General features: G+C 28.5%; 1 protein-coding gene across 6 annotated transcripts in view; it reads left to right on the top strand.

Moving 5' to 3' along the window:
• LOC116777648 (carboxyl-terminal PDZ ligand of neuronal nitric oxide synthase protein) overlaps positions 1-15,714 on the top strand; it is a 73,400-nt gene extending 57,686 nt beyond the window's left edge. For 2 of the 6 annotated variants that reach the window (XM_061526194.1, XM_061526192.1), the window contains 5 exons: positions 909-1,041; positions 4,758-4,903; positions 7,748-7,978; positions 8,439-8,573; positions 9,479-11,590. In XM_061526194.1, coding sequence (XP_061382178.1) covers positions 909-1,041; positions 4,758-4,903; positions 7,748-7,978; positions 8,439-8,573; positions 9,479-10,309 — 1,476 coding nt within the window. In that variant the 3' untranslated portion in view covers positions 10,310-11,590. Of the gene's footprint in view, positions 1-908; positions 1,042-4,757; positions 4,904-7,747; positions 7,979-8,438; positions 8,574-9,478; positions 11,591-13,399 lie in introns of those variants that run through there. The other 4 variants (XM_061526196.1, XM_061526193.1, XM_032671312.2 and 1 more) reach the window with 4 other exon arrangements.
• Positions 15,715-16,268: the final 554 nt, after the last annotated feature.

Here is a 16,268-nt window from a genome sequence, read left to right as displayed (position 1 = left end):
ATGGGATCAAAGGTCAAGTAGCTTATTTGCATCAACTGATGTAATTTTTTTTATATTGGTGTTTATTCAATAGAGACTCTTGCGATACTTAACTTTGGTCGTACCTTCTCATAGTTGATGTTTCTTGAAATCTTCTTTAGGGATTCATAAAAATTATATTTAATAAAGGACAGTAGAATAATCTTTAACTTAATTTTAACTAAGTATTTTGTGATATTTAGATTATTTAGTTTTTTTGCTTTACTTTATACGATACTATTCTGTGAGTGAATGTTAGGAATAATGAGTTCTTTATTCTTGTCGTGCCATTTGTTTATTAACATTTTCGAACTGGTAATATAATTATTACAAATGTAACGAGTCTAACAAGTTTATATTTTATGGAATATTCCTAACTACATAGAAGCATTTAAATTCATATTTGTAGTTATTAAGCGCTTAAATTTCTCCAGTTGAAACTAAACGGACGTTTTCAGATTGAGTATTATTATTTACGTTACGCAAATATATTGTCATATCTGAACTGTTCAATATTCTCTATAACAATAGTAAATATGTTGAAACAATATGACAGAATAATAGCTTTTGTTACAGTATTATTTCATCTATAACAAGAAAATATTTTCTACACGGTAAAATAAATTAATATTTCATTTTAATTTATCACCCTTACGTGTGAGTGGAAAATTTAAATGATAATAATATATTAAATATAGTCTCATACACATTGAAAAAATTAAAAAAGACAGGATGCCGATTAGCGACACTCATTCTAAAAAATATAATCTGTATTGATACTTATTTTGCAGGTCAGAGAGTTAAGTTTGTTATCCCTAGTAACCTTAATGATAATTGGCTATTGTATGAATATTTTGTTTTATGTTTTTAAAAGACAATTTCCTTTTCAGAATCAGGCTATGAAGATTGTCCGCACTGTAGGCCAGGCCTTTGAAGTCTGTCACAAGATGCAGACAAATGCACCGGACAACCCTGTGCCATCAACATCTGCATCTGACGTTGTCAATGAACCGGCTCCCAAAGGTCTGTTATAGCGGTTTGGTAGTGAATTGTTGATTGTTTTTTCTAGTGTTTTTCGATCAGAGCGAACTACCTGAATAGCTTTGGATAATTGAATTCATATCAGTTTACATTACACTTCATGTCTGAAGTGACTGACCGTTAATTTATTTATTCAATTGACATTGACATGCGATTTATATGTTTTTGCGACTTGCGACTATATTTATGTTTTGCCATTATTTATAATTATTTTTGCATGCCTGCGAATTGTTAACGTAATAGAGATGGATTACGCTCGACTTACGTTGACGTAAGCTTGTAAGAGTGCTGACATAAAATGAAGCTATAATTTTCGGATTTCCCATTTTCACACACCGACAGGTCATCGAGCGTACCATCATAAAGCAGAAACTGATTTGTGCCAAGTATTTGAATATAATTATGAGAAAACAGACAAGACATCCTCATGTGCGTTACATTATATAGTTAAATATAGTGGATTTATTGCTTTGGACATGTATTTTGATTTTGTGAAATCTGTCTGATGCCGTGATCGGAGTGTCTACTGTGCCAAGTAATAAATTAAATTATACACTGAGCCGTTCTTTTAAATGTTTCTTGCAAAATATTACAGTACTATGGTTATTATTATACTCTCAGAATGGATTTCCGAGAAAATCACGTGATTTAATAATTTGGCACTGTCTATAGAAAAAAAAATCAGTTAATTCACTACAACCCACATAACATAAAATAGATTTATGAAATTCGATTGATAGGAATCAGTTTTTTCTGTTTCGTAAAATGAGTATGCCATTACTTTGGAGCTGGTGATAAAGTTTTGTGATGAACGATCATATCCGTGCTATGAATACGTATGTTACAATGTTGTATCTATGTTTAGTTGCATACATATATACATTCATCTAATGAAACAAAATAAACTTTTATTTACTTTACATTTGCCAGATAAAGAATACTTAAATGATTTATGTTTATGATGCAAGCATTTTCAGTTCTAGATATAAATGAAATTGGATGAAAATGTAATTCATATTGATGTTATTAACAAGATTTGATGTTTTCTAATCAATTTTAATTTATTTTTTTGAAAGAAATCAAATGTTTTTAATAAATATCCAATGAGCGGTGTTGTCTTCATCTATTTATGTATTTTTAGATAAAATTGTTTATATTGTACACTCTTAGGTATTCGTAGTCAACACGGGCCACTCGACAACAAAGACCAAAAAAGCTTTTGTAAAAAAGCACATAGATTAAATTTTTAATCAAGGAAAAAGCTTATATTTTTAAATTACAAATACCTACGCAATTTTTTCGAAAAGTTGAGGGAAAAACTTAGAAAATTATTTTTAAACTCCCAATAAGTTTTGTATTGTAAAAAAACATGTGGAATGTATACTAATTTACTTCTTTGAATTGAAAATTAGTTACATTTTTGAAGAAAAGAAATAGACAAAACTAATTATAAATTTGTTTTATATTTTTTGTATAAAATTACTTTTCTCAGATTAGTTACTCTATGGTAAAAGTTATTTGGAAACAAAATGTGACGGCAATTCATTTATCATTCTGGAGTGGAACTTGGCTCTATAACAATTTTTTCAAAACGAATTATAATTAATTCTTAGAGTTTTTTCATTGACGTTCCTATGGTCACTTTTACATTTCATTACAATCCAATTGTGATATAAATATAAAAAAATAATTAAAATTTTAAGGGATAGTCCCTTCGCTTGATTGTTTGTAAGCTGTCTTGTAGAAGGCATTGTTTTGCTATTTATTAAAATGTGTTTATATAGATTTCAAATTACCTTTGAGCAATTACTATACTGACATAACAACATACAGTTTTTAAGTTTATAACTTCCGGAGATATGTAATTTTTATGTAAGTACCTAGCCTCTATTTCCATCTGTATCGATACAAAGTTTATACACGTATTATTACAAATTCACACATGTTTCATTCTAAATTCTTATATAAAATTAGTCAAGGAAATTTAAAAACATATTAATAATTCTAACTTCTCTTTTATTTTCTACCTGTTGACGCTTATTTCAAACAATAAACCCAAGATACCTCACCAATTAGAAAAGATACTTCGCTTTAGTTTCTAATTGCAGAAGAATGTATGAAATTTAATAAGTGCAACTAATTTAATATGTTTTCAAAGTTATAATTTTTTAAGTCTGCCGCATCTTTAACATGAAAAAATGTAAGAACATTCCGTTTCATACATATCATCTATCTAATTTGTGCCATTTATTGACCAGAATTTGTAATAAACCTATGTGTTTTAACATATTGATTTGATTTACTCTACAAAATTGTAACAAATAAGCGGGAAACAGTTTGTTTAGTATTGCTAAGAATTTATTGCTAAGAATATATTTTTTTAAATTAACATTATTTTTTACGAATTTAAATCTTGATAAACATCATATTTATTAAATCTTTATTAAATTATAATTATAGATATCGTTTATAAGGTTGGATTACAAGCTTTCTTTGTCTATAACATTTTTCATCAAAGATTGTTTTAAATTTATTACAGTAACCCAAATTGAATAGATTCCAAACGGACATTTTATTGAGGTACGAAAGCAATTCTACTTTTTTTTGTTTGAAAATCGAACTACTGAACCAATTCGTATTCAAAATTGAATTTCCGTAATTTATGATATATTCCGGAAATAGTTCAAGGTGTGCTATTATACAAGCTGTATTTTGATTGAGAACAAAAAACCATTTTGACAGTATTTTTAAGAAAAAATTATATATGGAACACTGATTCCACCAAAATGTTATAAAAAAATATTGACAGGTTTTCGCCTATATTTAGTTTATTTGGATTGTGCAAATGTTGAATACAATTGTATGGGCTATGCACGAAACAAAGTCCAGTCCAAAGGATTTGATTTACATCAGTCGGATCTATCTCTATAACCAGTTTGAAATAGTTTCAATATGTTGTAATTTTCAAATACTTATAATGATGTGGAAGCTACTTCAAATTTTACGATTTAGAATTTTCTAACAACCTCATTCTGGATGAATGATTTAAAATTTTGTCCTGTATGTTAAAATCATTATAAGGGTTATAATTAATAAATTTAAATTACGGAGAAAAACACTTTATCTTCTAATTTAATTATTAGTCCATAATTCTAGATAGTAGAACTTCTAGAAAACTAATAATTAATATATATAAATATATATTCTTTTTTACCATGAAGACTCGTAACGTTTATAAACTCTATAAACAAACATAATATACATTTTAGATTTTCATGGTACATTTAGAAAGCTATGCTACACAATTTTAATGCAAACAAATATCGTATATCGAAACTCTAACCGTATAAAACTACAACATACTTTATTTTCTTGAATGTAGCACTAAAAATTCTCTTTTTCAAAATTCTTTTCAATACTTTAACTTGTCAAGCGAGCGAGTTGTCACAGCGATTTAAATGAATGTCTAGGCTCTTCCTGTTAGAAATTATTCTCTTTCAGATCTCAGAGATCCGTATTCAGACAACTGGCTAAGTAGAAAGAGCAGTATTGAAAATATAACGTGTCAGAACATATGCACTTCTATAACATGGCTCTTGAATTTTTATGCTGATAATTTTACGGCACACCTTTTCTTATGTAAACAATTTTAAAAATAATATATTATTCTTTTATAAATTATGTGACTGTATTATCAGAACCTGCCTCGGAGTGTGGCGCTTCAGAATCTGTTGCATCTACATCGAAGGCTGCTGATGACCCGAAGGCTAAGCTCACGAGACCCAAGCATCTCGATTTGTTGCCACCAGCGCCAAAGAAAGATGGGAAACGAGTAAACCAGGTAGTAGTAGTAGTTATTTTATGTATTAAGTATATTTTATTATAATTTTGTACAATGTAGTGTTAAGACCATTATAGTATCTTACCATAGTTAAATTAATTCTCTTGTGTAAACAAATTCTTTCGCTTTTGATTCTTAAGGCTAAATTATTAACAAAACTTCCCTGTGGCCTTATTATTTTTTACCTAGCCTTATCACATTACATTTTCCAATAGTTTTATAAACAAAGCAGTTGACACTCACCTTAAGTGTAACCTTTTTATGGTGAAATAAGAAAAGACATTTTTATATTTAATATCTCTTAAGGATGTTTTATTCAATTGAGAATATGTTCCTTAAAGGGGAAACTTTTCTAAGTTTGTTTTCGTAAATAAGATAGGGTGGATTTGTTGTCAATATTGAATAGTGGAAGAAATAGCGGATCTAGTTTCCGTATTAAATAAAAATATAAAAATATAGAGCTAGGGTATACCGAGAAACCAACCGGAATTTTAATGATGATACCATGCTAAGCAGGACATTCATTTTTCATTCAAAGCTGTTGGAAAATTTTCAATAATTTGTTTTTACTTACTTACGTGAAGTAACATACAATCATTATATCCTTTTCATCACTAGTCACTAGTAAAAGCAGATGCAATATCCAAAATATACGTAATAATATCTCAACTCTCAGAAGCGCAACAATAAATCATAACTCTATTATCGACCCGAATAGCACTATGATACTACTTCTAGATTTCGAAATGACGTAGCGAGTGACGCAAGAACACTGAAAAATGTAGACTTTGATAAAAGATTTACGTTGAAAGCCGTCGACCTGTCATTTATTTTTTAAACTTTAAAAATATTTTAAACATAACAGAAAATTAATATCCTTAATATATTGGAAGAAAATTGTCCAAGTCGGACAGTTGTGATTACAAATAAATAAGATTTCTTATCTATTTTCGCATCCTTTTTTTGCATTTAGAAAAAATATTCTATATTTACTAGTTACAAGCGTAGTTTCGTCAATGGTGGGTATTTTTAAATTTTAATATTTCCACTACTGTTCACCGCCTGTCTCGGTTCAGTATAAATAAGAACGGATGTACCGCATAAACATATTTTATTAAGTGACGAATGAGATACTAATCAATGACCATCTCGGTAAACCTATAGTATTTAATGAATAAAACTCTCGAAAGTCTTAGATCTCATTAAACCTATAGTATCTTATAATATTTACACTTTTTATAATCTTTATAAATAAGTTTAACTCATTAACACAAAGATTTAGGTTTAATTTAATAATAAGTACCCAAATCTAAAGAACAAATCCTATTTCTAAAGAAGAAGCACGTGTTAAACATAAAAGTGAACAGCATCACATTAAACACAAAACAAATATTCTTCAATAAATAAAAATTTCATTTAGCATTTTATAGACTTCATAACAGAATTTTTAAAAAGCTGAAAGCCTTCTATATTTAATTATGAACAGAGCTCAAGAACAATGCGGAATTATATTATAATAACATTCGCAACATCGTATTCTATTTTACTTTAAATTAAATTTTGTCTGCTTGTATATTTTGCCACTGTACAACATAAATAGTGAAAATAGAGTTGAATCATTTGTTTCCAATACGTGTAATTGAACTTTAACCAACTCTTTTAATTAGTTGTCTATAGAAAGTAACAAAAAATAGGGATAATCTAGTTCGTAGGCAACGGTTACACTTGGTTTCAACATATTATTTTCGACACCTATATGTTTTCTCGTAACTTAATACTTAATAGACATGTATATCTATTCTATATCAATTAGCAGCACGTGGATCTGTGAAGGTTTTAATAAATGCCAACAAATTACGTGATATCAATATTAAAATGATGTTTACAAATATTTTATTAAATTAGGTAAATAAATTGTCCTTTGTCATGTTAAGTTTTATTTTGCAAACACTTATGAGTTTTCCCGTGATCATAACAATAAATCTAACATCACGTTATATGACTAACATTTATACTAGGGTTATTTAACTTTCAACATTTCCAAAAGCAAGATTTCATAATCATGGCATGAGAACTGTCACACACCAAATATGTTATCTAAGAAGGTATTTTATTACCATGTTCTTTATAACTGTAATATATTTATTACAAGTAAAGACAACATAATCATTAAACCAGTTGAAAATGGTCGGTTTATTAACGAAGTCCCTTATCAGGTTTGGCATCTCACCAACTGCTATCAACTTCATCGAATGAGTTTCATGAGTGATTGTTTCAATGATGGCTCAAAAGAATCCAATAAGTATACAAGCGTATCATTCGTTTAATTAGTGATTCAAAATTTACTTTAAATTTTCCTCGTCATACTAAAGAATAAGAACGAATATTTAAAATTTTCCGTTCTCGTTAACACTATTAAATTGACTTTTCGTTATATGGGTTTCTTTTAAGTTACAATTAAAACTGTTATTGCATCGAAACTATTAAAAGAAAACTTTTTATTACATAATTATATAGAATACTAGATAATTATGTAACAAAAAATTTTATTTATATATATATTTGCAACTGAATGTGTATTTAAATTTACTATAAAAGTTATAAAATCTTCAAATTTAATAGGTTCTGGTTTAGATTTTATTATAAATTTTATTTTTATAAATTATATAATTCTAAATGTAACCCTTCATCACTGTACTATTTTGAGTGCCCTTTAGACAGTGTTTGGCCTTTTTTCATCGACTTAACATAAATTATGCGTTAACCTTTGAGAATATTGACATCTACAAGGACCCATAGTAATAGAAAGAAATAAAATATTAAATAAACATTGATATATTTTTTCAGCAGATCTCTATTCCCAGCATCAATTTGCCAGACCTGCCGGAGTGCGTCACCAAAGTGGACGTTAGCGTGCCAGAAGGAGACGCAGCAACGCCACTTAGCTCTCAACATCAAGTGAAACTATTGCGGGAGCGTCTGGAGCAACAGTCGCAACAAACCCAAGCAGCTGTTGCACAATTGCTGCTTTTGCGCGATCAGCTCGCTGCAGAGCAAGCAGCTCGCTGTGAGGCTCAGGTACTGGAAGCAAATCTTGGTCAATATTTTTGTTTTTTTTTTTACCTGTAAAGTAACCCTTGGGACCTATACCGATATCAGGAAAAATTATAGCCTAAAACAAAGAATGGGACTATTTCGATATCTGAGCAACATTACTGTATAGTTCCTTCAAAATGTTTTTGGATGAAAGGGCAAGAAACATTCATACATCGAAACTTTTCCATTCAGAATATTAGTAGGATAATTGACTTCATTTCAGAATTGTGTCTGCATACATTTTTTCAATATTTTTTGTATTATATATATATATATATATATACATGTATATATATATATATGATATAGATAACTAATGAAGACTTAAAATAAAGACGTGCCTTACCTAAACATTTTGCATATTGTCTACCTAATAATTTAAATCAATCCCATAATAATCCTACAGCCATTTTGTCACTTTATTCATAATTATTATTTACAGGCCCGTACCCATCAGTTATTGGTACATAACAAAGAACTTCTTGAACATATTGCTGCTCTTGTCTCTCATTTACAAGAGAAAGAAAAGGGAAACAGCCGGCCAATTAGTGCTCAACAATTGACGCTCTTACCACAGGTTAGTTGTTTTTATTAGCCAAACACTTATATAATTTAGTTTCTCACAAATTTTAAGAGGTAAATTGTAATTAATATGACTAGCCTTCATAAAATATGGTGCACGTTTTTTGCGTTTGTCATGTGCTTTGTCTTTGATTTTTTATAGTGTTGTGTATGTGGTGTTGTTTCTTTAAGAAAAATCATCACTAGTAAAGACTAACATTGTTTTACAAATAAAATAAAGTAAAGTAAATGGCACCCCAAGTAAATAAAAAAACCATATCACTGGTCGGCCTGGTCGTTCTTTAAATTTTAAAGATTAAAAAGCTAATATTTTAAAAACCCCTGATAACTTACCTGATACAGTATTCAAACAATATTTATATACAATCCTTTATATCCATTTTAGGTTTTTGGTTATACGTATAGTTATTTTATTTTTCTTTGATCATTTATGTGTTTGCTTGTTTATGTTTTATTTGTATGATTTAATTTAATTTATAATGTATTTTTTTTTTACAATGGCATGAATTATATGTTGTATATTTTTTTTTTGTAAAGTGTCTTCTATATGTTTATGCTATAAATTTTTATGAAATATGTCCGAAAAACAAAAGATCAGAATAGCAATAAATATATATAAAACACACAATAGCGTATCATGTTTGTTACATTTTTATCATTTATATCCATATGTTTGATTATTAATGATACAGAACATTATATTAAATAAAGTAGTTAGGTAAATGCAATAGAAACGCAGCTTTCAGTGTGGCATGTCTTTTTGCTTAATTTAATAGAAAGATATATTTTGACTTACGAATAAATAAATTTGTAATATACTAAGTCGAAATATTGTAAGGGCTTGCAAAAATTTGTTAAAAGTCTATTGAATTAAGATTAATCTGAAACTGATTTATTTAGACAAATTCTGGCAGTAATGACGGGAAGAAAACTGAAAATATCAACAGCTGTAACGGAAATTACGAACAAATAAATACCAATGCCCTGATCAGCTTAATCGCTAAAAACTACAACATAACACAGAATGTCGAAAATAATAACATAAATCTCTCACCTTTACCCGGAAGTTCATCTGCCACGGTCAAGCAAGATGGCTCCAGCTCGCCGATAAATTTCGAGAACATGACAAATGAACAAATTCAAGGCTACTTGATATCAAAATTTCAAGACATGAACGTAACGAATGGGTCTGAGAGCAAAGAGTTCTTCCAGAATTCCAAAGCTTTTCCGGATATTCCACCGTTGAAGAATTTCAGCAATTCTGATTTAGAAAAACTGCTAAGCAATCACTTTTACATGGGAAACACTAACCCTGATAGTGACCTCAATGCTCTCGTTCAGGCTATGAGCTTAGCTGAATCACAGAATTCGCTTTATAGCAGTAGTCCAACTTCTTCATCGAATTCTTCACCTGATGATATAAGCTCTGACGATGGAGCTTCGTTCATAATGCCATTATCTCATAATGGCACTTTAGCTGCTACTGGAAACGACGGCCGAATAAGGTTGATAGTACCCGTCAGTCCTTCTGAAAGTATTTCAAAGGTGGATGAGCTTGAAGCTAAAAATGATGGAAACGCGACCGCAGGAATGACATTGACGGTACCAGGAACTAGTTCCACGCTTGCCCCGCCAGCACCGATCACTCGTTCTACCAGCGAAAAGGTGCCAAATCGCAGCGAACTGATGTCGGCCTTGCGGGCACAATGGACGAGGCATACCACAAAGTAGATAAATTATTTATTTTAGCCAATTTGAGTCCAGTTACCTTTATAACTATATTTTTTATTTGAATCTAAGTTCTCTGTTTCAGATGCTATTTATGTATGTGATTAGTTAAATTTCTATATCGTGAGATAGGACTGAAAGACCATGAAAGTGCCAAAATTGTATCCATGTAATGGTTGTTGTTTGTAAGGATAGATTATGACCTTAATTACATATCAAATATGATTTAGTCTCTGATTTCTCTATCTTATCATTTATACCCATTACATATCTTTTTATCATATCCTTATTTAGCTGATTAAAATTATATGGGAAGTTTGAACATTATAAATCTAAATGTCTAAAAAAATAAACTTTAGAGTCAGAAATATTTACTATTGGCTTTGAATAAATTATTATCAATGTTGTTGCTAGTATATCACATTTATGTCGAGCATTGTAATGAGATAATTTCATAATATTCCCATTGGTTCTTAAGCAAAAATTACAAACGTGAAATATTTGAAAGTACGCATTTATATAAATCATAATTTAGGTTTTAAAAACCTTTATGTCATTAAAATCTATATAAGATGCGTACTTCGCGTTTGACATTGTTTTTAATAAAAGTTCTTATAACTATGTTAAAAAAATCTCAGTGTTAGAAGTTATACATAATCATTTTCTATGACATATAGTTACTTGGGGGCATAAACTTATAGTTCGTAGAAAATTATGACAAAAGTATGTGCCAATTGTTTATAATCTATTTACAAGTCCTAATAAAATTTTAGACATTTTATCTTTCAGTAGTAATTCAAAGATTTTTGGCAATTTATGTATTCCAATAAATTTATAAGTAGTTTATCGATGTGTAGATTTGTCTTCAATATAACTATAACCGAAATTATTGAATGTTTTACCGTTTTATGATGTATTACATAGATTTAGTAATGTTTAAAAGATAAGATGAGCTTACCAAGACTTTGGGTTTTCAGCAAACATTGATTGATTCGGTTTTGAACAGCTCATCTTTTCTGCACTAAAGCTAATTATGTGTCAAAATAAAAAATATATCTGTATAATTAGAAAGTTATTCTGAATTTATTGATCTGACTTGTTAATTTTAATTTTTCATATTATATTAAAAAAACAATATGTGTTTATATATTAAACTTATAATATTTTGTTATTTGTATACTTTACAAAAATAATCAAGAAATTAATGTTTTCAATGTTATATGTTATTATGCACAGCAAACACATAATGGTTATTAGAAAATAAATATGGATGTCTTTATAAAATACCTTATTTTTCCCTACATTTATAAAAATTTTAAAAGAAAATTTTAAATATATATATAAAACTTTTGCATATCAAGACAGTGTCAGCTAATATTTCTTATTGAAGCAAATTATTAATAAAAAAAATCAGAACTATAAAAATACTTCTGCGTAATAAGAGAAAACTTGCAAAATATAGAAATGATCTTTGAATGTCTCCTTATAGAGCGCAAAATCCGGTTTTTTTATTGCACGCCTACTCTCGTCCCCAACAAGAACTTAACAATGTGTATAAATGTAAGGCCAAATCGATAAATAAATCTAAAAATTATTCATTTTGAAATGAAATATTAAAACGATATCATATATTCATACAGAATAGAAACAGAAACCTTCCATTTTTGCTTTACCCAAACAGTTGAAGGTAGCTAATCTTATTTATATATAACTCAGAAATCTTAAGATCAGACACTATTAAGCTAATAGTTACAATAACAAAATTTAATGGATAAATAGACTTTTAAATATCTAATGTAGAAAAAAAGGTTATTTTTGTCCGAAACAACGTTTGTCTTTAAAATTCCATTTTGAAGTACAGACGCTATTGTAATTACATTCGTTCATATTTAAAAGAATTCATCGTTACACTAACCTGCTTTTACTATTATTCTTCGATTCAAATAAATTTAAATCTGAAATTTTCTATTCAAACCTCGACTTCAATACCACCTCGATTCGATGTGAAATTCATTTCTGATGACAATCATCTATATTTTACACCAATATGGAAAATATATAATTTTCAAACACTATATAATGATATAAAGTCTCCCTTTGAAACGGATTAAACCTCTATGGAATAAGGTTTAACATTATAAAATAACAAAATGTATACTTTACGTGCTATCTCTAACAACCAATATTTACTTCTCCTACAAGTGAATACACAAACATTGTTTTGTGGCAAAATACATACAATTACAAATAAAATATAAACAATTTAAATATCGCTGTTGCTAGCTATAAAAATTGTGGTAAATTGAAAAATAAACAACAAAACCATTACATTAATAATTAATTGGGGGCCCGCTGAAGACCGACTTTATAGAATTTAATTTAATTATAGCTATAAGTTACTAAATCTTTAATATCAGAAAATATTATTAACTAAAATGATTTTCCATGGAGGCACTTTAATATTAATATCGATATATCAACTTCTAATACACATAAAAAAGTAATAGGTATGTTTTGCTCATATTATATGAGTATTTGATAACAAGCAAACCTCGATCTACGTAATACTAAGTAATCAACCCTGAACTTAAAAAATAATAACTTTTTCAATGAGGACATAAAATTTTCATGAGAGAAAAAATCTATTCAAAATAAATATGTATAATATATAAAAACCTACACATTTTTATGCATTACCATTCAGAACGATGTAATTTATTAAAAAAGGTAAGTTTAGTAAGTAACTGTTTAGTTAAATAATTCTGTTACAGAAATTGAAATATAAATTCATTTTGAATGGCACTAATTACACTATATTAAGACAGTGTTTCCAGTTATTGTGAAGGATTATGTTTCATAAAACAATAGCAGCCAATTCGCTGTAATGAAACTAGTGCTCTTGCTTTACTTTGAAAAGGCTAGCCGTAACAATGGTACAAATTATTATTTCACAATATATTCAAAACGTATAATACAAAGTAATTAAGGCAATTTAACTTTTTAAAGTTTTAAACCTTTTTATGTCATGTAAATATGTTAAATTAAGTCTATATGGAACTCAAAAATACTAATACACATTTTTATGACATATAGTTGTCTTCAACCGCAAAGATTGACCGATGGTTTTCATTGCTGCCGACGGCACCCACTCTATCGAGACCAGAGAGTGGTTTTGTGTCTGGAGTGGAGGACGGCGCGGACACATTGACAGAGGCCAAGAACCTCCTTCTTCAGTTGGGTAACAAAAAGAAGAGACGTCTACTGCCACGCTTCACTAGAAGAAAAATATTAGTGAATAAACATACTCAGCTATAACGGTATTTAAACAACATTGTAAGCAACTTCAGACTATTCATTATATTTAGCTAAATGTATAACGGCAACGATGGAATAGTTGGCATAAATGTTCTATTATTCTTAAACAATATGACATTCTTATACAACCAAAATAACTACCAATCGTATTGTTATATTTTATTTTAGCTTTAGCAACAATAAATATTCCGTGGTTCTAATACTTGAAATAAATACAAAGACATTTAACTAATAAGGCTTTATGTGATATTTAATTAGTTTATCTGAAACACGATTTAAAAAAAATGTCACCTCCCTTAATTTCAAACATTAAGTCCCTATCTCGTTCCAAATGATGATGAAGTGCTTCTCAGAGTATCTTACGAGCGTGAAATTTATTACATAGGATTAATTTAATATCACCTCGAGTTATAAGGTTGAGACGTTTCTAACGTCACATCAACTTTACCCTACTATAATTTCGCTATTACATGAATGTATTTGATATACATATATTATGTATAGTACAATCAACGTACTTCATATGTGTATAAATTGTCACATAACTTGGGTTCAACATTATTAATTTAATTCTAATTAAAAAAAAACTTGTTGAAGTGGCTTATTCCGGTGTTTAAACAGTGGTATCGGACTGTTAAAAGTAATTTAGTGAAGTGAAAAACAAAAAAGCAAAGTAAGAGGCACATGTTTAATGTAATTATAACAAATATTTTTCGAAATCTTTTGCTTTCCCTCAGTTCTTAATACTAACACAATCAGCACTGGTTAACTAAGGCTTTAATCTAATATTTAGACGCGAGTTCCCCGAAGACCCATAATTTACAAACCCTTCAAGGGACCTTGAAAATCCAACTAATATTATTTTAACATTAAATACTGTTGAGTTCTTTTGTTTCAATAATCAGCAGTTTTTTATATGTAACTTAAAATTAGCTCGTTCATTGAACCCTGAAAAACTATAGAATATATACAATGTGATAGTTAGTCTTCATCTTGTGAGCGACACCTTCAACTGACTTTGTAAACTAAAAATGATCAAGATCAATTTTCTAAGAGCGAGTTTACGTTTAGAACATTTTTATTTTGTTATTAATACTATATATTTAAATTTACTAATTGCAAAACTGAAATGTTTTTATTCCTTTATACATTTTACCCTTATGCATACATAACATAACAAAATATTTTTTTACCGTATTAATTAAATAAAAAATATTTGATTTTATCAATATTTGATTTTATCAATATTTTTTTATCAACGTTTATCTGCGACTGCTATATTGTTTAATCTTTTTTTATGTATTAATATTATAAGAATAGTTAATGTAAAATAATTATGAACAATGTGACAAAATGCATTTTTAGAATACAATAGACGAAGTTTATATAAGTTTAGCTGTTAAGTTTAAGCGCTAGTTATTTCTGCGTTGGGATGAAAAATTATTATCAGTATAAAATGTTCCACTGAATGACAATGTAGGTACTTTAATTAAAATAGGTAATTAAACTATTACTAAATAAATATTAGTCTATTTTGACCACTACCTACTAAATATTTAATAAATATAATTGTCAATAGATGAAAGGTAGGCAAACTTGAGACCTCGAAGAGAATGAAGTATTTGTTACAAATAAAATTTTTGTCATAGTGCCATATATTGTAACAAGATGGTGCTGAGGAACCTGAAATAGTAATACTTACACATAATTCTTTTTTCCTGTGAAAAAATTATTAGAGGTTTGAATGTGTAATTAAGTGTGTTTATGTACTAAAGAAACTCCTAGGTTCTTTTTAGATCTCATTGAAGGATATTCTAGACTTCCCTAACACTGTAAAACGAGTAAGTTTTAACGTTAATTTACATTGGATAAGATTTACTGAATGGATTATTAAATAAGATCTAAAAAGGCAGACTTGAAGTTTACAACAGAAATTTATAAAAATTCCACATATTACTTCTTTATAGGGATTGCGAACTTCAAGTGTGTCAACTACATGGCTACAAAGAGTGAATGTATTGACTGATATAATTATGTGTTCTTAAAATTAAGTATGTTTTGTATTAAGTATTATACGATGTATTAACTATGAATTTACTTTTTTTATTTCATTTTTTTTTTATTTGAAAGAATTGTCAACAAAATATGACTAAATAAATTATAAGTAATTTTTTTTTAATAAATACAAAGTTTACTTTACCTTCAAAACCCGTACCCGTGCCTTTAAACATAACATAACACATACCAAAATTTTTATGAAATATATGCATATATGTTGCCGGTGACTTTTTTAGTTTAAATAACTTGTATAATATATATGGTTGAAGCTAACATTACAAATATTATAATGTTTAGCTGCCATCATTCTATTCGTTCTGTATTTTCATACATAGTTTTTTATGCTTCGAAACAAAGTAAGGCTCTACCAGCGCGCGGTCTAGGCTACGTTTTAGTTTAAATCTTCAAGGTACCACGTATTGTTTTCTTGAAAGAAATCACAGTTGGAAATAATATGAGGTCAATCTTATTGTTTGTGCCTTTCTTCTGTGTACAATTTTTTCTTTTGTTTGTACGATACAGTGTAGAAAATAATAAGCAAATTACGAATGGCGCATACTACAAGATGTTGTTGGTAGATTTTTGTTAT

Source organism: Danaus plexippus, chromosome Z, assembly GCF_018135715.1.
Source record: "Danaus plexippus chromosome Z, MEX_DaPlex, whole genome shotgun sequence".
NCBI lineage: Eukaryota > Metazoa > Arthropoda > Insecta > Lepidoptera > Nymphalidae > Danaus > Danaus plexippus.
This window is presented reverse-complemented; position numbering and strand designations above follow the sequence as displayed.